The sequence below is a fragment of the Scyliorhinus torazame genome, chromosome 6, assembly GCF_047496885.1.
Source record: "Scyliorhinus torazame isolate Kashiwa2021f chromosome 6, sScyTor2.1, whole genome shotgun sequence".
NCBI classification, from domain to species: Eukaryota; Metazoa; Chordata; class Chondrichthyes; order Carcharhiniformes; family Scyliorhinidae; genus Scyliorhinus; species Scyliorhinus torazame.
Window position 1 is genome coordinate 170,226,439 of NC_092712.1, and position 25,085 is coordinate 170,251,523.

Genomic DNA, 25,085 nt, shown 5'->3' on the forward strand with positions numbered 1-25,085 from the left:
ATCTTGAAGTGGAGGCTTTGTTTAAATGGGCATCTGAATAAGCTCTTCAGATATAGGATGGTGCAATTTTGGGTGACCTGCAGGGACCTGACTGGCAGTGAAACAGTCCTGGCAGGCATGGGAGGCGAGAATCTGGGGTGGGAGCCACTTAAAGAATGGGCGAATGCTCCCAAAAAAAATCATCCGCATCGAGGCTTCAGGCCCCCCCCCCCCCCACCCCACATCCTCGCCGGCATAAATCTCCCTACCTACCCACCCCCCCACCACCCCCCCCCCCCCCCCCCCTCCAAAATCGATGGCACTGGGTCCCTGCCAAAGGGTCTCCCATCAGGGCCTCCGCACCTCTTGATAGCAAAGACCCCACCCTTCTAGACAGGATCTCATTTAAATATGCTCCTCTGCTTCACCCCATTTAAGGACTCTCCCACAAGTCTCCCAGCATTGTGGGATGTGCACTGGGCAACATGGTCAGAGAATAACCCCAATATCATTGGGGCTTGGAGATTCCTCCAGTCCACAATAAAAAATAATTTAAAAAATGTTTTTATGGGACCTCTTCAGCAGTACTAATATTGTTGTGGACTGTATGACCCACAATCCAACTAGTTCCATCCTAAAATGGGATTTGGAGTCCTATGTGTCAGAGAACATCAAGTGGCTTATTAAAGGGAAAGGATACCTGAAGCAGGTGGTTGCTTTGAACAACCATTGATCGGCCCCTGTAGGAGCCACGACATCAGTATTAACTGAACAGTTCACCTCCCAACACTAGTTGCACACCACTTCTGTTCCATAAACGCAGATTTAAAATCAATTCTATTTGATCTGAACCAGTTCATATAAAACCATTGATTGCCTGTTTGATCCGGAACTGAACTTCAAAACCAACACCTTGCTATAACAAGATCCATCATCAAGAACTCTTACCACCTCCATCACCATTTCTATTTCCATTGTTCTCCTCTTTGCTCCACCCTATCGCCAAATCTTTCAGGCTCTTAATCTCTCCTCCATCTTTTCACCCCGACTCTTCAATCCTCCCGTTCTCCTGGGTCACACAACCTTCAGCTGCATTAGGTCATATTTCATCATACTCCCTCAATTCACTTTATCTCTCTGTTTCTCTCTTCACCTTAAAAACATTTAAAGAAGGCCTTTACACCTTTTGTGTCTGGTAGAGCTTTTGGTCAGTCAGGGCAGGTTTTTCCTGCTCTTCCTGTCGGCAGGATCTTCCGGTCCCACCAAGTTGACTCCTCACAGCAGTTTCCATGTAAAAACTCAAAGATTTTGGCGTGATCGGAAAATCCCACCAGCGGCCAATGGCTTGCCATATTTGCCATGGGGGGGGGGGGTCTGAAAATCCTGGCCCTAGTCTCTTATTTTAAATCAACTCCTCCATCTCTTTCCATTTTGAAATACTTTGGAATTAAAAAAAATAATAATAAAAATATAAAATGTTATTGAAGCCATAAAATGTGTTTTGAAAAAAAAGAAACAATTGGGTCAATTCTGTCAAAACAAACTTTAAAAGCTGTATATTTTTAAAAAATGCATTCGCCATGATTGAACTTAATGCAAGTCACTTAGAAATAACATTATCCACTATTTTACCTCTAATTTAGAGTCAAGGTCTGCATCTGATGCAACAACATGCTCATCTTCTTTCTTTCCAGTCACTTTAATAAATGTTTGCTTGGTCTTCCAGTACCTTTGTTGCATTTTGTTTACAACCGAACTGTCCTGGTTTCGGACATACCGACTATAAAGATCTCGAGCATATCCACTGATAAAAAAGAAACAACTTTGGTTATTTATTCAATCTACATTACATCATACCATTTTGTCATGTCAGTCTATTCTGCTGACCTGGAGCAACAAGGGACTAACTTTTACAGTCCACATAAACAGTTAATAGGTGCTTCTGAAATGGGAGAAAAAGTTGAAAGTGTATACTTCAGGGGTCAGAGCTAGGTCCATTTTGTTTTGGATTTAAATAGACCATTTTGGCTAGGGTATCATAAGCATGATATCCAAATAGGATGATGGCACAAAAATAGAATGGCAAACAGCAAGGAGGACTGCAGAAGGTTCCAGGAAGATAGAGACAAGTTTGGGGAATGAGCGAAGAGGTCACAGGTGTGGAAAAGTGTGAGGCAGTGTACATGGGGAGAAAAGCAAGCAATGGAAGTGTACAATCAATAGAAACCCATTGAAGGATGTGGAGAAGCAAAGGGGCTTCGTGTTACAAATACGTAATCTTGAAAGTATGAACATCATAGAGAAAGGCAAATAGCATGTTGGATTTTAAATAATACAAGATGAGAGAGGTTACAATAGGTACTAAGCAATGGGTTACACTATTAGCTGAATTACTGTGTGCAATGGTGAGAACTCCAATATAGATAGGGCATTAAAACCATAAACTGGTCATAGATTCCTGCCTGATACTAGGATTAAACTCCTACACATATAAAGATTTAAATTCAGTGGGATTTTGATAAGCGAGTAAGTTACTCACCGCAGACTTCCCTACCTCGGAACTGCTTTTGTAGCCACAGGGTTTATATGGCTGATCCAGTTCAGCTTCTAATCAATGGCAAGCTCCAGGATGTCGATATGGGTATTCAGCAATGGTTTTGCCATTGAATGTCATAGAATCCTGACAGAGCAGAAGGCCATTCAGCCCAATGCGTCTGCACTGGCCCTCTGAAAGAGCACCCTACCTCGGCCCAAACCCCACACTATTCCCGTAACCGCACCTAGGGCCAATTGAGCATAGCCAATCCACCTAACATGCACATCTTTGGACTGTGGGAAGAAACCGGAGCACCCGGAGGAAACCCACACAGACACAGGAAGAAAGTGCAACCTCCAGACAGACAGTCACCCGAGGTGGGAATCGAACCTGGATCCCTGGCTTTGTGAGACAGCAATGCTAACCACTGTGCCACCGGGCTGTCCCAGGAAAAATGTCAAGGATAAATAGTTAGATTCTCTCTTGATGGTCATTGCCTGGCACCTTTGTGGTGTGAATGTTACTTGGACTTATCAGCCCAAGCCTGAATGTTGTGCAGGTCTTATTGTTGCGGATAAAAATCAAGTTCTATTTTCCTCTGGTAGGAATTTGAAACAATAGTATTGTGACTGGTGGGGTGTTCCAATGATCTTTTTTCCACCAGGGGAACTTGGCAAATTAAATACAGCTGGATTTTAAGGCTAGTATCAATAATGATGACAACTACCGATTGTCACAAAAACCCATTTGGTCCACTAATGTCTTATAGGAATGGAAATTTTCTGTATTTACCTAGTCTGGCCTACATGTGCTTCCAAGTACACTGCAATGTGGCTCTTAACTGCCCTCTGAAATGGCCTAGCAAGCCACTCATTTGTATCAAAACCACCAAAGGAGAGTTTCAGACGAATAAAACCTGGCATCAAAATATTAGTGTAGTCATATTCATAGAATCATATCTTTCAGCTAATGCCTGAAACCCTCCATCATCATCCATGGGCGCGTTCTGTCCCAGTGGCACAACACACCCAACAAAGCTTATGGCAGCCACATACTATCGACAGGGCATTGCCATGGGAATCCTCAACATTGACTCCACACACACCATAGGTCTCGAACCCACAGCGAGGACGGCACGCCACTGAAATCTCCAGAATTGGAAGATCCCACTGACATGATGGGCTGGAAAATTATGACACATATGAAGTCTCATGGCATCAGGTCAAACGTGGCAAGGAAATCTCCTGGTGATTACTGCATTCCTTTGGCTGATGACATCAGCGGTTTTCCTTCATATTGAATATCTCTTTGAGGAAGTGCTAAGGATAGCAAGGATACAGAATATATTCTGGTTGGAGGAATTCAATAGCCATCATCGGGAATGTTTCGGTAGGACCACTACTGACTGAGTTGGTCTAGTACTGAAGGGCATATCTGCCAGACTGGGCATACGACAGGTGGAAAGGCATTCAATGCAGTAGAAAAACCATACTCGAGACTTCCGGTGACGGCGGGCAGGAGGCGGCTGCACAATGGAGGATTCCCGGTCGGCAACGGCATTTTTGGGGCTTTAAGCCCGGTCCCAGGGTCCGCGGAGGCGCAGAAGAAGAGAGAAGGCACAGAGGAGACACAGTGGAGACACAGGAGGAAAAAAGGAACAAAGAAAAATGTCGAGGGTGAGCAAGAAAACGGCCGGAGAAAAAACAGCTGGAGGTCCGTCGGGGAGTGGAAAGGTCACCGCGGGGTCACCAGGAAAAATGGAGGCTGGAGCACTAGGGAAGGCCGCACTGCTTACGGCTGAAGAAATAACGAAGGTGATGGCTGCGGAATTTGAAAAGCAGTTGGCGCAGATTGCGAAATGCATGGAGACGGTGAGGAAGGAGATGAGGGAGGTTTTGAGTGTGCTGGTGGAGGAGGCGGTTTCCCCGGTGAGGACGGAGGTGGCGAGCGCAGTGGCGGAGGTGCGAGAGCAAGGGGAGGCGCTGAAGGAAGTGGAGGAGACGTTATTGCAGCATGGTGATCAACTTGCCTCGATGGGGAAAGAGATGCGGAAGGATGGATACTAACAAGGATCTGCGAGGAAAAATGGAAGACCTGGAAAACAGATCCAGGCGACAGAATTTGAGGATTGTGGGGCTGCCCAAAGGAGTTGAAGGACCGAAGCCGACTGAGTACTTTGCCGCGATGCTGGCAAAATTATTGGGGGAGGGGGAGGATCCCTCCCGATATGAACTGGATCGGGCTCATCGGTCGTGGAGGCCTATACCAAAGGCGAGTGAGCCGCCAAGGGCAGTGACTCTGTGCTTCCGTAGGTACAGGGTGAAGGAGAAGGTCCTGAGCTGGGCCAAGCAGAAGCGGGTGGTGCAGTGGGCTGGAGCTGGTATACCAGGACTTTACGGTGGAGCTGGCAAGGAGGCGGGCTGCCTTCAACCGGGTGAAGAGGGCACTGTACATTAGCAAGGTGCGGTGCGGCATTGTATATCCAGCGAAGCTGAGGGTGACTTACAAGCTCAGGGACTTTTATTTTGGAACGGCGGAAGCAGCGGAGGAGTTTACGAAAGCAGAAGGACTGTGGCAGAACTGACAAATTGAGGAATGGCCATGTGCCGATGTAACCTCATGACTGTATTTTCTTCTTTTTTGTATCACTGCGCGCGGGTGTAGAGATTAAAGGAGCTAATGTGGTATATATTTGGACAAGGGAAGGGACGGGACTTTCACTCGAAATGAGAGCTCTTTGGGGTGTAGATGGATATGCGGGGTTTGTGTGCTAAGAGGGGATCTTTGGGCTTTCCGGGCGGGGGCCTCCACGCTGGCCGGTTTAAGCCGGCCAGTGAAGGGGAGTGAGGTGGGGGGAGGGGCTGTGGCCATCGGAGCCTTGCAGAACAGGGTCTGAGTGGTCTAGCCGGGGTGGAAAGTTGGGGGGGAAGGAACCGAGGTTGGGAGGAGGAGTTTTACAAGAGGCAGTGGACAGGAGGAGCTGGAGACCTGCGGGGGGAGCTGTGTAAGATTAAGGGTGACTACGGGTAATCCCTGATTCCTTTTTGCCATTTGTTTATGTTAACATGCGGGTTGAGGTTTGGGAGTTGGTAGGTAGATGGGATCGTTGTTATTATGGGGACTGACATATCTTGCTGATTATTGTTTATTGTTGATGGATGTAAATGTGGGAGAAAACATGAAAAAGGAGAAGAAAAAAAAGAAAAAACATACTCAACTGGTCCTCATTAATTTACCCATCGTAGATGCATCTATCTATGACAGTATTGATAGAAGTGTCTATCATGGAGTCCTGGTAAAGACGAAGCCCTGTTTTCACACAGAGGGGACCCTCCAAGTTGTATAGCACTATCACAGTGCTAAATGGGATAGATTCAGGACGGACCTGGCAGCTTGAAACTTGGCATGTATGAGGTGCTAAGAGTCATCACCAGCAGCAGAAATGAATGTCATCACAATATGTAACCTCCTGGTCTGTTATGTCTCTCACTGAAGCCAGATGGCATACCCTGGTTCAAAGAGTAGTGTATGAGAGTGTGCTAGGAGCATGATCGGGGATGCCCAAAAGCGAGGTGTCAACTGGCAAAGTGAGAAAGAACATAGGACTAGATGCATGCTAAACAGTGAAAGCAGGATGCTTTAGACAGAGATAAGCAAATCAACAGGTCACATCAAAGCTCTGCAGTCCTGCCATATCCAATCGAGATTGGTGGTGGACAATTACTAATTAGAGGAGAAGGCTCCATGAACATTCCTATCCTCAATGATGGAGCCCTTAAAGTTAGTACAATAGGTAAGGCTGAAATATTTGCAACAATCCTGAACCAAAAGCGTTGAAAGGATAATTAATCTTTGCCTCCTCCTGAGATCCCCGCATTATAAATGCCAGTTTTCAGTCAAATCGATTAATTCCCTGCTATATTAAGAAATAAGTGCACTGGATACAGCAAAGGCTATGGCCCCTGACAACATCTCAGCAGTATTGCTGAAGATATGAACTCCAGAACTGGTCATGTCCAAAGTCAAACTCTTACAATACAGCTAAAACAAAAAAATGGCATCTACCTGACAAATGGAAAATTACCCTGGTCGGTCCAGTCCACAAAAAGCAGGACAAATCCAATCCGACCAATTATTACTGCATCATCTTTCCATCAAGGAATGGAAGGTGTCTTCGACACTACTACCAGTTGATACTTCACCAATAAACAGCAGGCTTCCAGCAGCACCACTCGGCTCCTGACTTCCTTACAGTCTTGGTCAAAACATGGAGAAAAGAGCTGAATTCTAGAGATGAGGCGAGAGCAACTTCCCTTAATTTCAAGGCAGCACTGACCAAGCGTGGCATCAAGGAGATCTAGTAAAACCGAAGTCAATATGAATTGGGGAAAACTCTCCACTGGCTGGAGTCATATTAAGTGCAAAGGAAGATGGAAGATTGTTCAAGATCAACTCAGCCCCAGGATATCACTGCAGGCGCTCTTCAGCTGCTTCATCAATGACCTTCCCATCATCATAAGGTCAGCATTAGCATTAGGGACATTTGCTGATAACTTCAATGCTCAGTCACATTCAATACTTCCCAGATACCGAAGCAGACCACGCTCATATGCAATAAGATATGGACAACCTTCAGGGTATAATTTTCTAAAAATTGCAGAGTGCGTGATCAGGTGCAAAAAGGTTTGATTCCCAGATTCAATTCCCAGCTTGGGTCACTGTCTGTATGGAGTCTGCACGTTCTCCCCGTGGGTTTCCTACGGGTGCTCCGGTTTCCTCCCACAAGTCCCCGAAAGATGTGCTTGAGGGGTGAATTGGACATTCTGAATTCTTCCTCAGTGTACCTGAACAGGCGCCGTAGTGTGGCAACTCGGGGAGTTTTGCAGTAACTTCATTGCAGTGTTAATGTAAGCCTACTTTTGACACTAATAAAGATTATTATTCGAAGCAGTGCGAAACTTGCTGCTTTCACAGCTGCCTTTTCTATCCAGATCAAACAGCACTCTGTGCATTCAAAGTGCTGGCCAACATAATGGGAATCCCCCCCCCCCCACCACCACCAATGGGGGTCCCTAGAGGACCTGGATCCGGCCCCTGGCAGCGCCAGTGTAGCAGGGGACTGCACCAGGGCATGGTCATCACGACTGACTCGTGCATGCACACACTAGAAGAACAAGGGCAACAGGCTCATGGGAACACCATTACCTGCAAGTTCCACTCCTAAGTCACATACCACCGTGGCTTGGAAATATATCGTCAATGTGATTATCATAGAATTTACAGTGCAGAAGGAGGCCATTCGGCCCATCGGGTCTGCACCGGCTCTTGGAAAGAGCACCCTACCCAAGATCAACACCTCCACCCCATCCCCAAAATCCAGTAACCCCACCCAACACTAAGGGCAATTTTGGACACTAAGGGCAATTTATCATGGCCAATCCACCTAACCTGCACATCTTTGGGCTGTGAGAGGAAACCGGAGCACCCGGAGGAAACCCACGCACACACAGGGAGGATGTGCAGACTCCACACAGACAGTGACCCAAGCCGGAATTGAACCTGGGACCCTGGAGCTGTGAAGCAATTGTGCTAACCACCATGCTACCGTGCTGCCCGTAAGTTAAATCCTGGAACTTCCTACAAGATGTCATGGAGTGCTTGCACCATACAGACTTATCTCTGTTCCAGAAGGTGCCCAAGGTCAATAATTGCTGGCCTTGCCAGCAATGTCACATCCCATGAATGAATATAAATAACAGAAGGCAGTGATAAGTGGTCATCAATTTAAAACTATCACAAAGAAAGTGAGTGGAGAGGTTGGGAGAAATCTACTTTTACAGTGAACCATTACATTGGAATGGTTTACTGCAAGAAGTAGTTGAATAAATATATGAACATACAAACATAGGAATTTGAAGTAGGTAGACCACTCGGTCAATCTGACTGGCTCTTACCATTCAATAGAACCATGGCTGATCAGATTGTAACTCCACATTCCTGCCTATCCCTGATAGCATTTCATCCTCCTGCTTAAACCTGTCTCCTCTGTCTTAAAATATTCAAAGACGGAGTTCCAAAGACTCATAACCCTCAGAAAACAAAATTCTCCTCAAAATGGGTAATCTCTTATTTTCAAACAGCGGTCCCTAGTTCGAGATTCTACCAAAGATAAAACATCCTCTCCACATCAACCATGTCCGGACCCCTCAGGACCTTATATGTTTCAATCAAGTCACCTCTTACTCTTTTAAACAGCCTTGGATACAAGCCTAGTCTTTGCAATCTTTCCTCCAAAGTTAACGCATTCATTACAGGTATTAGTTTAGTACACCTTCGCCAAACTGTTTCCAACGCATCCTTCCTTAAATAAGGAGACCAGTAGTCCACACAATAATCTAGATATGCTCTCACCAATGCCCTGTATAACTGAAGCATAACCTCCCTACATTTAGATTCAATTTCCCTCATAAGTGATAACATTCTATCAGCTTTCCAGATTACTTCTCTTTCGTGATTGATGCACTAGGATACCCAGATTCCCCTGTATCTCAGAGCTCTGCCATCTCTCACCATTTAGAGAACATGCTTTTTTCTTTTCATTTTTCCTGGCAGAGTGGACAATTTCCAACATTATACTCCATTTGCCTGGTCTTTGCCCACTCACTTCTATCTATATCCCTTTGTAGCCTCGTGTCCTCTTCACTTCTTACTAACCTACTATCTTTGTGTCGTCAGCAAATTTAGCAACCATTCCTGCAGTTCTTTCATCCAATAACTGTGGCACACCACTCTTCTTCACCGTGGAAGATATTGCAAATATCCCCAAGATATCAGATGGGCTGATTTCAAATATCATGGTAGAACTTACAAAAAACCCAATCACAAGGATAAAGTATTAGAGGATCTCAGTGGGCTAAAGGCAGACAAGTTACCAGGACACGATGAACTGCATGCCAAGGTTTTAATGGAAGTGGCTGCAGAGACAGGGGACCCACTGGTTGAAACTTTTTGTAACTCACTAAATTCCAGTACCGGAAGTTTGGAAAACAGCCAATGTGACTCCCTTCTTCAAAACGGGAGAAAGGCAGAAGGCAGAGAATTATAGGTCAGTTAGTTTGACATCTGTTATTGGCAAGATGCTGGAATCAATAACCAAAGAGGAAATAGCTAATCATTTAGGAAAGCTGAATATAATCAAACCTAGTCAACATGGTTTTATGAAAGGTAAATCATATTTGACAAATTTGCTTGAATTCTTTGAGGATATAACAAGGAGAGTGCATTAGAACTAGGAGCCAGGAGTAGACCTAGCATCCACCACACTCTGGGGTAGTGAATTCCACAGATTCACAACCCTTTGAGAGAAGTAATTTCTCAAACTCGGTTTTAAATCTGCTACCCCTTATCCTAAAGCTATGACTTTGTGTTCTAGATTGCCCCGCGGGCTACCCAGCAGCCAGTGAAATTTACCCGGACATCACGAGGCAGCGCAAGCGCACAATAGGCATGACCAAGCCCCGCGTACATAAGTAGGTTTGAAACTCATAATGGGCGGGATCCAGATTTATATAGTTAAGTGTGCAAACTATGCCGATGCCTGATCTAACCAGTCCCAGTTTGGCCTCGCCAAGGAGACCTCAGCTGGGCGCTGTTTAGCACTGGTTCCCACAAATGGGGAGCAGGTGGAACGGCACTTGGGAGAGGGGTTCTCCCAGATGATCGGAAGCCCCCGGGTGATTGGCCTCTGGGCAGGATGGCAGCCTGGCACTGCTGCTGTCACCTGGGCACTGCCAGACTTCCCTGGCGGTGCCACCCTGGCACTGTCAGAGCGCCAAGGGGGCACAGTCAGGTTGGCAAGAGCACGGTCAGGGTGCCAGTGCCAAGCTGGCATTTTGCCCATGCTGGGCTCAGGCCTGGGGGGGGCCCTGCCCATATGAGATGGGGAGCGGCGGGACGCGACACCCCCAACAGTTGAGCTGGGGCATTGGGGGTCAAAATGGTCGAGAGATGAGCAGAACTCCTCAGTGCAGGATATGATGCTAAGTGCGACCTTGGAAAGCATTCCCGGCCAAGGCCCAGAAAAATAACAGAGTCCCGTTCGATAGCAGAGTGACCCTGCTAAATCCTCCCAAAACAGAGCTCTTCTTTTTCGTTAAATCACGCCCTATATTTCTAACTAACTTTCTGTTGTAGTCTAATTTTCCCCTTATTAATCTTTTGTCATTCTTTGCTATTCTTTATATTCTGTCTAATCTCCTGACCTGCCACCTGTCCTTGAACAATTGTGTGCTTTTTCTTTAGGTTTGATAATATCTTTTAGTTAACCATGAATGGGTAGTCCCCCCCTTGGAATTTTTCTTTCTCGTGGCATGCATCTATTCTGTGTATTCTAAAATATGCCCTTCAATGTCCACCACTGCATCACGATTGACCGATCCCTTGACAGTGAGCTTTGCTCATGAGCAGAGGAAGAGGCCACATCTGGAGTGAGGCACAGACAGATTGAGTTTTAAAATTGAGAATTTGAAGCAGAGTGGGAATTCGGTGCAGAGCTTTTTCTCCTTACTTTGCAACTTTTAATCTTCAGAGAGTAGTCTTGCCCTGCTGCAGCTGAGGCTATAAGGGAGAGAGCTGATTGGTATATTGTGGGCAGGTTGATGAGTCTTTACAACTTTCATGAAAATAGGTTTTGTGGTTTATAATCAGCAAGGGCTATAATTGGTAGTAACAACGACAAGGAAAGAAGGGCCATAGGGAATTGGATATAATCTAATATCAGGCACCTTCCAAACTTTAAATTAAAAGGGCAAATCATGGCAGGAGAACTCAAATCCTTAGTTTGCTCCTCATGTGGGAGGCTGGGAATATTTCCAGGGTCAGCATGTGTGCAGGAAGCAGTGTCTCCAGCTACAGCTCCTGGAAGTCTGGGTTTCGAAGCTGGAGCAGTGGCTGGAAATACAATGGAGCATCCGCGAGGCAGAGAGTGTCGTGGATAGAACGTATAGAGAGGTGGTCAGACTAAACAGGCAAGGAGGGAAAGGGTGACCGCCAGGCAGAGCAAGAGAGATAGGCAGGCAGTGCTGGAATCTTCTGTGGCTATTCCACTGCAAAACAGATATACCTTTTGGATACTGTTGCGAGGAATGACCTCTCTGGGGAAAGCAGCATCAGTCAAAGTTGCACCATGGTAGGTTTTGCTGCAGAGGGTAGGAGTAAAAAGTGTGGGAATGCAAATAGGGGATTCGATTGTAAGGGGAATAGACGGGCCTTTCTGTGGCCACAAACGAGACTTCAGGATGGTATGTTGCTGTTGTGTTATTCACCCTGGGGTAACACGGACTGCAACAGGATGCAGATAAACTGTAAAGCATATACCAAACATAGGCGTTGGTTCAATGCACTTTATTGAACTTCTGTAACAATGCACACAGCTGGCTGTGGGTTGACACTCTACTACTCTAAGTGTACTAACTCTAACTTACTCGACCAGGCTAGCTCTGATCCACGTGTAGAAGATGCTGACTGATATATACACCCCGACTGTCACTACAGTTGTCACCAGTGGAAAGAGACGGAGTGCTGATGCCTAGTGTGTTTTATAGTTGGAAGCCCTTCCCCTCTGGTGTTCTGTCTGGTGATTGATTGTGTTCTGTCCTGTATGTTGATTGGCTAACCTGGGCGTCTGTCATTGCCTGTTTTTACCTCATGATGTGCATGGGTGCATATTATGACATCCCCCCTTTAAATAAAAAAATTTGTCGGTTGCTTAGAGCATATACGACATATTTACAGATATAACTATTTACAGCAAATGGCAAGTGAATGCATATGTACACCTACGGTGTCTAACGTGCAGATAAAGAACAATATGTACAAAGGAAATATTTATAAGTCCAATCTCTGGGGCTGGCGTCGGATCCTTGTCAACTGCCTGAGAGGTGGAGGTGAGGCCGACGGTGCCTCGACAGGCGGGATTGCAGCCAGATTGGTGGCCTCGTGGAGCGAGGCGTCCGGAAAAGGCATAACGACAGCTGGGAACATGAGATCCAGTGGTGGGCAGGCAAGTTTGCGTAGTGCCCTTCTGTTGTGCCTGACAATGGATCCATCAGCCATGCGAGCCACGAGCGACCTAGGAGCAGCCTGTCGAACAACAACAGCTGAAGCTGACCAGCCTCCACCAGGCAACTTGATGCGAACAGCATCTTCCGGAAAGAGCACAAGCAAATCAGTAGCATGAGCACTGGCTGATGATCCAGGTCAGGTAAATGAACGGCCGGAACAGTCGCCCGCAGGTCACGATTCATAAGGCATTGTGCCGGAGACATACCGGTGAACAGAGGGGTTGCCCTGTACGCCAGGAGCGCAAGGTTAAAGTCAGAAACTGAGTCCGCAGAATCCACGTTGAGGATGGGTAGGCGTGTTGCTGCTTTTGAGGAGGCCTTGTCATACATGGTAATGTTGCCCACACGATATGGGGACTCCAGGCAGTCGTCCTCTGGATCCGTGGTGTTACCAGGTTCCGAATCCAGCGGCCCTTGCTGCACACTTTGAACGCGTTTGCGTTGGAACTGGGATCAATGGCCCACAATCGGAGGAGCAGACCTGCACAAGGCTGAATATTGGCCAGGCGTCCCATAATTTAAACATCTCCTGCCTCTTGCAGGGCATTGCCGCTTTAAGTGGGCGGTGCTGCAGTTCGGGCACGTCATGCCGTTGACGTCGTAACGCTCCGTGCGTCGTCGCACATGCGCAGTGCGGTCAGCCGCCACTCGTACCTGCGCAATGTGGTCTTCGGCCGCTTTGTTCTCCCGTCTGTGGTGCGCATGCATGGGACCCCGGGAAAAGCACGCGAAATGGCCACCTTCATCGATGCTAAGGTGTCGCATTCGGGCGATGGCCTGTATACTCTCTACCTCGTGGGAGGCAAGTTGATCATGTTCTGCCGATTTAAGGCGGGAGTAGCGACTTTTCGCCTGTTCATGCACTTTGCACGTCTCGATGGCTACTGGCAGGGTCATGATTTTTATTTTTAGGAGCTGCTCCCGCAGGGTGTCGGAATGGACCCCAAACACAACCTGATCCCTGATGAGAGAATCAACGGTGTCACCGTAGTTGCAGGATGGCGCTAATATGCGAAGATGAGTTAGAAAGGAGTGGAAAGGCTCATCCTTACCCTGAAGGCGTTGCTGGAAGACATAGCGCTCAAAGCTCTCGTTCGTTTCGATTTCACAGTGACTGTCGAATTTGGCTAACACGGTCTGGAACTTGGTCTTGTCCTCGCCATCGGCAAAAGTGAGCGAGTTGAAGATTTGGATGGCCTGGTCCCCCGCAGTCGATAGGAGCTGCGCAATTTGACTGGCATCGGATACATCCTCGAGGCCAGAGGCCTCAATGTATAGACTGAATTTCTGCTTGAAGACCCGCCAGTTGGCGTCGAGATTTCCAGAGATCCAGAGCTGTGGACGGGCCTGGATCTTCTCTATGCCGCTGGAAGGTACTTGTTGGTCATCACTGAATTGTTCCAGGTAAATTACTTAGATGAAGTAGACTCCTGGTATCATGTCATGTTATTCACCCTGGGGTAACACAGACTGCAACAGGATGCAGATGAACTGTAAAGCATACACCAAACGTAGGCGTTGGTTCAATACGATTTATTGACCTTCTGTAACAATGCACACAGCTGGCTGTGGGTTGACACTCCACTACTCTAAGTGTACTAACTGTAACTTACTAGACCAGGCTAGCTCTGATCCACGTGTAGAAGGTGCTGACTGATATATACACCCCGACTGTCACAACAGTTGTCACCAGTGGAAAGAGGCGGAGTGCTGATGCCTCGTGTGTTTTATAGTTGGAAGCCCCCCTCTGGTGTTCTGTCTGGTGATTGGTTGTGTTCTGTCCTGTATGTTGATTGGCTAACCTGGGTGTCTGTCGCTGCCTGTTTTTACCTCATGATGTGCATGGGAGCATATTATGACAGTTGCCTCCCTGGTGCTAGAGTCAAGGATGTCTCGGAGCGGTTACAGGACATTCTGGAGGGGGAGGGTGAACAGCAAGTGGTTGTGGTGCACATTGGTACCAACGACATAGGTAAAGAAAGGGATGATGTACTGAAAGCAGAATATAGGGAGTTAGGAAGAAAGTTTAGAAGTCGGACCTCAACGATAGTGATCTCAGGATTATGACTAGTGCCACATGCTAGTCAGAGTTGAAATACTAGGATGTATTGGATGAATATGTGGCAGAAGAGATAGTGCGAGGGAGAGGGTATCAGATCAGGGGAAATCAACAAGAGAAAAAGACAAGGAGAATAAGAAAAGTGATAGGCAGAGAAATCAAGGGCCTGTATGAGACAATGACACTGTAAAATAAAAGTAGGGACAAGACAAGGAATGTTAAAAGGAGCCTTAAGGTTTTGTACCAGAACGCGTGGAGCATTCAGAATAAACAGGATGAATTAGTTGAGCAGATAGATGTAAAAGGGATATGATATAGTTGGAATTACAGAGACATGGCTCCAAGGTGACCAAGGATGGGAACTAAACATTGATGGCTATTCAGGTTTCCGGAAGAACAGACAGAAAGGAAAAGGTGGTGGAGTTGCATTGTTGGTTAAATAAGATATTGATACAATATTGGGGAACGATATTAGTACAGATGAGTGTTATGCAATGAGAAAAATTAGTTGGCAATCTAATTGTGTGAGAACACTTAGGGATATGTGACCATAATATGATAGAATCCTTTATCAAGGTGTATAGGGAGTTAGTTAATTCTGCAAGGTAAATATGAGGGTGTGAGGCATGAGCTGGTTATGACAGACAGGGAAACATTACTGAAAGGAAGGACAGTGGACAAACAAAGGCAGGCATTCAAGGAATGAAGAGGTGAACTCCAAAAATTGTTTATTCCTATTTGGTGCAAGTGTAGAAAGGGAACCGTGGCCAAACCATGGCTTACGAGGGAAATTGGAAATAGTATTAGATTCAAATGAGGAATACAAATTAGCAAGAAAAAGCCATGGACCCGAGGATTGGGAACAGTTTAAAATTGAGCAAAGGTGGACCAAGGGATTGATTAAGAAGGGGAAAACACAATTTGAAAGTAATTGACTGTAAAAATTTCTAAGTTATGTAAAGAGAAAAAGATTGATAAAAACTAATGTAGGCCCCATACAGTCAGAAATGGGGGAATTCATAATAGGGATCAACAAAATGGCTGAGGAACTAAATTCATACTTTGCTTCTGTCTTCACAAAGGAAGACATGAATAATGTACCGGAAGTTCTGAGGAGCTGACGGAAATTAGTACAAGTAAAGAAATGGTTTTGGGGAAATTAATGGGATTGAAGGCGGAAAAATCTCCAGGGCCTGATAATCTTCCTCCCAAAGTACTTAAGGAAGTGGCTCAAGTAATAGTAGACCCATTGGTGGTCATTTTCCAAAATTCATTGGACTCTGGAATGGTTCCTTCAGATTGGAGGATAGCTAATATAAAAACAGGGAACTACAGACCGGTGAACCTAACATCGGTAGTAGGGAAGTTGCTAGAGTCCATTATCAAGGATTTCATAGCACAGCATTTGGAAAGCAGTGGTGTAATCAGACAAAGTCAGCATGGACTTATGAAAGGAAAATCATGTTTGACAAATCTATTAGAATTATTTGAAGATATAACTAGTAGAATTGACCAGGGGGAACCGGTGGATATGGGTTTATTTAAACTTTCAGAAAGCTTTCAACAAGTTTACACATAGCCGATTACTATGTAAAGAAAAAGAGCATGGGACTGCATGAGTAGTGTCTTGAGATGGACATACAGCTCGTCAGCAACCAGGAAGCAAAAAGTTGAAATAACTGGGTCCTTTTCGGATTGGCAGGCAGTGACTAGTGGGATACCGCAGGGATCTGTGGTAGGACACCAACTGTTCACATTATATATTAATGATTTGGACAAGGGAACTAAATGTATTATCTCCACATTTGCAGATGATACAAAGTTGGGTGGGAGGGTGAGCTGTGAGGAGGATGCAGGGATGCTTCAACAGGGTTTGGTCAGGCTGAGCATGTGTGTATATGCATGGCAGATGCAGAATAATGTGGATGAATGCGAGATTATCTGCTTCGGTAGCTAAAACAGGAAGGCAGATTATTATTTGAATGGGTGTAAATTGAGAGAGGTGAATACTCAGCGAGATCTTGGTGTCCTCATGCATCAGTTACTGGAAGTAAGCGCGCAGGTACAGCAGGCAGTATAGAAGGCAAAATGGCATGTTGGCCTTCATAGCGAGAGGATTTGAGTGTAGGAATAGAGATATTTTACTCAATTGTATAGGGGATTGGTGATGCCACACCTGGAAAATTGTGCGCAGTTTTGGTGTCCTTATCCGAGGAAAGATGTTCTTGCTATGGAGGGAGTGCAGCAAAGGATTACCAGGCTGATCCCTGTGGGACTGTCATATGAGGAGAGACGGTCAGTTAGGATTATATTCATTGGAATTTAGAAGAGTGAGGGGGGTTCTCAAACAAACTTACAAAATTCTAACAGGATTAGACCACCAACAACTGGATCCGCATCTAACTTTTCCATCAATATCTCTATTTATCAAAATAGTGGAACGTTAGCGCATCATTTATCCCTAGTCAGAATGTACAAAACCTGAATGACATTCATCCTGAATTTTGTTTCCTTTCGTTATTGGTGTTAAGATATGCACTCATGCACATAATGAGATACAGACAGGCAGTGACAGACACCCAGTACAGCCAATCAACACACAGGACAGAACACAACCAATCACCAGGCAGCACACTAGAAGGTGGTCTCCCACTATAAAACACACGAGGCATCAACACTCTGCCTCTTTCCACTGGTGACAACTGGAGTGACAGTCAGGGTGTATATATCAGTTAGCACCTTCCACACGTGGCTCAGAGCTAGTCTGGTCTAGTTAGTTATAGTAAGCATGCTTAGATTAGTAGACTGTCAAACCCACAGTGAACTGTATGCACTGCTAAACAAGTTCAATAAAGCATATTGAACCAACACCGAAGTTGAGTGTACTTTCAAGTACAACTGCATCCAGTTGCAGTCCGTATTACCCAGGGTGATTAACACGACATGGTACCAGTAATCTATTATCTCTTAAGTGGTTTACCTCGAGTGATTCTGTGACGACCAGCAATTGCCTTCCAGGGGCATGGAGAAGATCCAGGCCCCTCCACAGCTACGGATCTGGCGGGTCTTCAAGCAAACGTTCCCGCTCTACATTGAGGCCTCGGACCTCGAGGATGCGTCCGATGCCAGAAAAATCGCGCTGCTCCATCAACCGCGGGGGACCAAGCCATCCAGATTTTCAACTCGCTTAATTTTACCGACGGCCAGGACAAGACCAAATTCAAGACCGTTTTGGAGAAGTTCGACAGTCACTGTGAAGTCGAAACAAAGAGACCTTTGAGTGCTATATCTTCCAGCAACGCCTTCAGAGTAAGGATGAACCGTTCCAATCTTTTCTAACTCATCTCCGTATATTAGCGCTGTCCTCCAATTATGGTGCAACCGCTGATTCAATGATCAGGGATCAGATCGTGATTGGGGTGCATTCCGATTCCTTGCGGGAGCAACTCCTCAAAATTAAGCTCATGACCCTGCCAGTTGTAATCGAAACGTGTATAGTGCATGAGCATGCGAGAAATCGGTACTCCAGTTTCAAAATCGGCAGAATACGAAAAACTTGCCTCCCACGAGGCAGAGTGTGTACAGGCCATCGCCCGGATGCAGCGCCTCAGTATCGATGAAAGCGGCCATTTCGCATGCTTTCCCCAGGGCCCCACGCATGCGCAACACCAACGGGAGAACGATGTGGCCGAAAACCAAACTGCGCAGGTGCGAATGTCGGCTGACCGCACTGCGCATGTGCGACGACGCACGGAGCGTAACAACGTCAACGTCATGAAGTGCCTGAACTGCAGCACCGCCCACTTAAAGCAGCAATGCCCTGCAAAAGGCTGGCGGGAAGCCTGGACATTATGCAGTCTTATTCAGGTCTGCACCAACAGTCAAGGGCCAGCGATCTCAATTCCAACGCAAGCGCGTTCGATGTGTACAGCAATGTTTACTGGATTCTGATCCCGGTAGCTCTACGGATCCAGAGGACGACTGCCTGGAGTCCCCCTATCGTGTGGGCATCATCACTACATGGGAGTATGTCTCTTCAAATTCAGCAAGACGCCTATCTATCCTCAATGTGGATGCTGCGGACGAATGGTGTGCTGTCATACACGTAAATCAATGCAGCATCCAGTTCAAGCTGATCCACTTCAGCCAATCTCATCTCTCAAGCTGATTTTGACCGCATTAAAAAGCAACCCAAAATTCCTCCGCCAGCCTGCCAGCTCCTCGATTATAATGGCAATGCCATAACTGCACTAGTCTCCAACAAGACCATCAATGTCACACTGCGATTCGAAATAGTCAAGCCTGATAAGGCATCCCTGCTCACTGCCCATGCATGCAACCTACTCAACCTTGTACAGTGAGTCCATGCCATGTCTTATGCCAATGTGGATCTTCAGGCTGACATTGATGACATCCCTGCTCAATATCCGGATGTGTTTGATGGAATGGGCACTCTGCTACAAGATGCTACTCAGGCCTGATGCCACGCCTGTAATCCATGCACCACGCCGGGTGCCGGCTCCACTGAAGGAACCTTTAAAAGGCACAGCTACAGGAGCTCCAAGACCAGGGCATCATCTCCAAAGTGACGGAACCGACTGACTGGGTCAGCACGATGGTCTGTGTGAGGAAGCCCTCAGGAGAGTTGCGTATATGCATACATACCAAAGATCTTAACCAGAACACAGTGCGGGAACACTACCCGATCCCGAAGCGGGAGGAACTGACCAAATTCTTCACAAAGCTAGATGCATCGCATGGTTTCTGACAGATACAACTGGGTGAGTCCAGCAGGAACACACCATTTGGCAGGTACTGTTATAACCGTATGCCGTTCGGCATTGTCCCAGCCTTTGAAATCTTCCACAGGATCATGGGAGTAGATGATGGAGGGCATGGAGGGTGTGCGTGTCTACGTAGATGATGTAATCATATGGCCCACAACCCCCGAGAAACACATATCTCGTCTCAAACAAGTCTTTCGACGTGTCCATGCAAACGGCCTCAAGCTGAACAAGGCCAAGTGCTCCTTTGGCATGTCAACCATCAAGTTTGTGAGCGACCAGATATCCCAGCAGGGTGCACGACCAGATTCAGACAAGGTCAAGGCCATTAATGCCATGAAGACCCTGGAAGACAAGAAGGCGGTACTACGCTTCCTCGGAATGGTGAACTTCCCAACTTGGCCTCACACACCACGGCTCTCAGGCATCTGGTGAAGACGTCCACTGCATTCAAGTGGCGACCCACACATCAAGCAGAGTGGCTCAAGCTCAAAGCAAAGCTCACCACTGCTCCGGTCCTAGTGTTTTTTGACCCGGACAGGGAAACAAATCTCCACGGACGCAAGCAAGGATGGCATTGGTGCGGTGCTCCTCCAGAGGGATGACTCCTCGTCCTGGGCTCCAGTTGCTTATGCGTCAAGGGCCATGACTCCTACTGAACAGAGGTACGCCCAAATAGAAAAAGAGGAGTGCCTGGACCTCCTAACCGGCATTGTAAAGATCCATGACTACGTCTACGGTCTACCTACATTCACAGTGGAGACTGACCACAGACCCTTGGTCCATATTATTCATAAGGACTTGAATGACATGACGCCCAGGCTTCAGCACATTCTCCTTCGACTCCGAAGGCACGATTTTGTGTTAGTATACACACCGAGCAAGGAGCAAGGAGCTGATAATTGCGGATGCCCTGTCCTGCTCCATCATCTTGCCCTGTGAACAGGTTGACTTCATCCGCCAGATTGAGGCACAGGTGCAGCTGTGTGCCAGCAACCTCCCGGCCTCAGATGAAAGAGTGATCAGCATTCGTGAAGAGACTGCCAAAGACCCTCTTCTGCAGCGTGTAATGCACCACCTTGCAAATGGCTGGCAAAAAGGGCAATGAGACTTCCGGGTGCGGCTATGCAGAGCTAGGTCGCATGTTCGGTAGGTCCCGCTTGGAACGGACTTTTGGGCTCTTTACAGGGCCCCCATGGCATTTGTTCGACATTTCCAGGTGTGGGAAGAAGACTGCAACATTCCCCCGACAGTGTCCCCCAGGAATGGTATGTCTCTTGGTTACCAGACCCGGCAGAAACAGTAAACGATTTGGCTATAACTGCAGGATAAACAAAGCCTCATCCAGCTTGCAGGCAGGGGAAGGGCAAGCTTAAGGCTGCAAGCTGACTTGAGGGCCTTTATTAAAGGTGAATTCTAGCAGCCGAGGGAACAACTGTGAAAAGATCTACCAAGGTCATTGAAGAAGCGGGGAAGAGGCTTCCGGTGGCAGCCATGGAGGAGTAGATCGCGCATTCGGCAGTTCCCATCTGGAACGGACTCTCAGACCTTTTTCAGGAGTTTCCACAGACATTTTGGGCAGATTGGTGAAGCGAACACTGCCAAAAGGATTCCCTCTCGAGACCTCCGGTTGCGGCTATGCGGAGCTAAGTCGCGCATTCGGCGGGCTCCCGCAAAAACGGACTTTTGGGCTATTTTCAGGGCCCCCAATGGCAATTTAATCGACGTTTCCCGGTGTGGGAAGGAGTTAATAACAGCTCCCCGTCAGTATATGACTTTAACTAGGAGCGGGGGTGACAAAAAAGGTGGTGGTGGACCTGAAGAAGGGAGGGAAGAAGGACAAAATGGTGGTGGGCGGAGGAGCAACAGGAGGGTATCCAGCGCTGCCTCAGAGAGATTAAAATGGACCTGCTACAGCCGATTAAGGCTTCTATCGATAAGCTGCTGGAGACACAGACGGCCCAGGGGTTGGCGATCCGAGAGGCCCGACAAAAGATCTCTGACAATAAGGACGAGATCTTAGGCCTGGCGGTAAAGGTGGAGGCGCACGAGGTACTCCACAAGAAATGGCAGGAGCAGTTCGGGGAGATGGAGAATCGGTCAAGGCGGAAGAATCTGCAGATTCTGGGCCTCCCGGAGGGGCTGGAGGAGCCGGAAGTGTGGGCCTATGTGGTCACCATGTTGAACTCGCTGATGGGTGCGGGGTCCTTCCAGGGGCCCCTGGAGCTGGAAGGGGCCCATAGAGTGTTGGCGAGGAGGCCCAAGGCTAACGAGCCTCCGTGGGCGGTGCTGGTGCGGTTCATCAATCGGGAGTGTGTGCTCTGGTGGGCCAAGAAGGAGAGGAGCAGCAGGTGGGAGAACGCGGAGGTTCGGATATACCAGGACTGGAGTGCGGAGGTGGCGAAGAGGAGGGCCGGGTACAATCGAGCGAAGGCAGTGCTGCACAGGAAGGGGGTGAAGTTTGGCATGTTGCAGCCGGCGCGACTGTGGGTTACCTACAAGGACCGGCACCATTATTTTGAGTCTCCGGAGGAGTGGGCCTTTGTTCAGGCCGAGAAGCTGGACACGACTGAGGGTCGGGATGGACGATTGGGGACTGCGATGGATATGTTATGCCTATTTTTGGTTTTGGGGGGGGGGGGCCTTTGCATTGTTTTGGGTTTCTTTTTCTCTGTGTTTTTCTCTTTCGGGTTGGGGAGGGTGGATGGGGTGGGTGGGCACTGTTTTGGTTGGTGGCAGGGCCTGGTAGGTGGGGAGCGCGGGCTTTTTTCCCGCGCCGAAGACTGGGGGGGGGGGGGGGGGCGGCCGGGCCGGGGAAGCGAGGATTGTTTCCCGCGCTTAGAATGGAGGGGGAGCGGAAGAGGAGGGTGTGCCACACAATGGGAGGAGTCGAAGGAGAGGCGGGAGTGGCCAGGGTCAGCAGGAGTCAGCTGACTTGTGGAAGTGCAATGGGGGGAGTAAACCAGCTAGGATGGGTCCTAGCCTGGGGTGGGGGGGGGGGGAATCAAGTTGCTGCTGCTAAGGTCAAGGAGGAGCTGGAGTGAGTGGGGGGGGGGGGGGGGGGGGGTGGTGGGTCGAGACGGGAGTATGTCGCTGTGGGGAACGGGCCGGGTGTGGGGTGCGGGCGCGTGGCTGGCCGAGGAGGGGTCATGGCTAGTCGGCGGGGGAGGGGGGAGGGTAGCCCCCTGATCCGGCTGATAACCTGGAATGTAAGGGGACTGAATGGGCCGGTTAAGCGGGCCCGCGTGTTCGCGCACCTGAAGGGGCTCAAGGCGGATGTGGTTATACTTCAGGAGACACACCTGAAGGTGGCAGACCAGGTAAGACGGAGGAAAGGGTGGGTAGGTCAGGTGTTTCACTCGGGGCTAGATGCCAAAAATCGAGGGGTGGCGATCTTGGTGGGAAAGGTGTCATTCGAGGCGTCGAGCATTGCGGCAGATAATGGCGGTAGGTGCATAATGGTAAGTGGTAAGTTGCAGGGAGAGAGGGTGGTACTGGTCAATGTGTATGCTCCGAACTGGGACAATGCGGGTTTTATGCGGCGTATGTTGGGTCGGATCCCAGACTTGGAAGTGGGGGGCCTGATAATGGGGGGAGACTTTAACACGGTGTTGGATACGGCACTGGATCACTCCAGGTCTAGGACGGGTAGGAAGCCAGCAGTGGCTACAGTGTTGAGGGGATAGATGGACCAAATGGGAGGGGTGGACCCTTGGAGATTTGCAAGGCCGGGGGCTAGGTAATTTTCATTCTTCTCACATGTCCATAAGGCTTATTCTCGAATCGACTTTTTCATTGAGTAGGGCGCTGATAGCGAGAGTAGAGGATAGAGAGTATTCGGCAATAGCCATTTCGGACCACGCCCCGCATTGGGTGGACATTGGGTGGGGCTGTTGGCGGATGAGGAGGTGAGCGAGCGGGTCCGAGGAAGTATAGAGAGGTACTTGGAGACCAATGACAATGGGGAGGTCCGAGTGGGGATGGTATGGGAGGCACTGAAGGCGGTGGTGAGGGGAGAGCTGATCTCCATTAGGCACAAGGAGCGGAGGGAGAGGGAGAGGCTGGTGGGGAAGATGGTGAGGGTAGACAGGAGGTATGCGGAAGAGCCTGAGGAAGGATTGTTGAGGAAGAGGCGCTGCCTCCAGGCCGAATTCGACCTGGTGACCACCAGGAAGGCGGAGGTGCAGTGGAGGAAGGCCCAGGGGGCGGTCTACGAGTATGGGGAAAAGATAAACATATGGATGATAATGGCATAGTGTAGGTTAGATGGCTTTTGTTTCGGTGCAACATCGTGGGCCGAAGGGCCTGTACTGCGCTGTATTGTTCTATGTTCTATGTTCTATGTAAGGCAAGCCGGATGCTGGTGCATCAGCTTCGGAAGCGGGACGCAGCCAGGGAGATCCTCGCTTCCCCGGCCCGGCCCCCCCCTTCAGTGGAAAGATGCGAGGCCCCCAAGCGTGGAATCCTGGATCAGCGATATGGCAGGGTCCATTAAATTGGAGAAGGTGAAATTTGCCTTGAGAGGGTCGGTACAAGGGTTCTTTAGGCGGTGGCAACCGTTCTTAGACTTTCTGGCAGAACGATAGACATTGGTCAATGGCAGCAGCAGCTCGGGGGGGGGGGGGGGGGGGGGGGGGGGGGGGGTTTACTTTATTTTTGTTTGTGTTATCTACACTAGAGGGTCTGAGGGGGTGTATACACCTGTTGTGTTAAGTCGGGGTGTTAATGTTAATTTATTATTTATGTACAGGGGGCGGGGGGGGAGGGGTTTGCTTTTTTAGATTGTGTTTTGTACTTAACCCTGTTGGGTTCTTTTTTCTTTCCCATTTTGTTATTGATATTTTATGAAAACCTTTAATAAAAAATTTTTTTAAAAAAAGGGCAATGCCCTCAGTTCTTTAATGTGAAGGACGACCTGACAGTCGTCGAGGGGATCCTCAAGCTAGATCGTATCATTATTCCTCAGTCTGCAGAGCTTAGTGCTTAAACAAATCCACGAGGGACACCTAGGTGTCGAATAGTGTAGGCGCAGAGCCCGGCAGGCTGTCTATTGGCCTGGAATCAACCAGGACATATCCAACATGGTCCTCAATTTTGCGACCTGCCAGAGTTTCCAGCCTGTTCAGGCAAAAGAAACACTCCAGCAACACGGGATCATGACCTCGCCGTGGTCCAATGTGGGAATCGACCTTTTTCACGCCAATGGGCGTGACTATGTGTTCATCATAGATTACTTCTCAAATTACCCAGAAGTTGTGAAGCTGTCAGACCTCACATCAAGGACAGTTATCAAGGCCTGCAAGGAGACATTTGCCAGGCATGGTATTCCACTCACTGTCATGAGTGACAATGGTCCCTGCTTCCACAGCCAAGAGTGCTCCAATTTCGCCAAGTCGTACCAATTCAACCACATTCCCTCAAGCCCACACTACCCGCAATCCAACGGGAAGGTTGAGAAAGGGGTCCATATAGTGAAGCACTGCTCTGCAAGGCTGCGGACTCTGCTTCTGAGTTCAACCTTGTGCTGTTGGCATACAGGGCAACCCCTCTGTCCACCGGTATGTCTCTGGCTCAACTCCTCAGAGACCTGCGGACAATTGTTCCGG

General features: G+C 48.2%; 1 protein-coding gene across 12 annotated transcripts in view; it reads right to left on the reverse strand.

The window, feature by feature from the left end:
• Nucleotides 1-25,085, reverse strand: part of ica1 (islet cell autoantigen 1) — a 316,484-nt gene that overhangs the window by 264,250 nt on the left and 27,149 nt on the right. For 9 of the 12 annotated variants that reach the window (XM_072509105.1, XM_072509100.1, XM_072509097.1 and 6 more), the window contains one exon: nt 1,612-1,783. The exons of the other annotated variants lie outside the window; for them this stretch is intronic. In XM_072509105.1, coding sequence (XP_072365206.1) covers nt 1,612-1,783 — 172 coding nt within the window. The remainder of the gene's footprint in view (nt 1-1,611; nt 1,784-25,085) is intronic. 12 annotated transcript variants of the gene reach the window in all.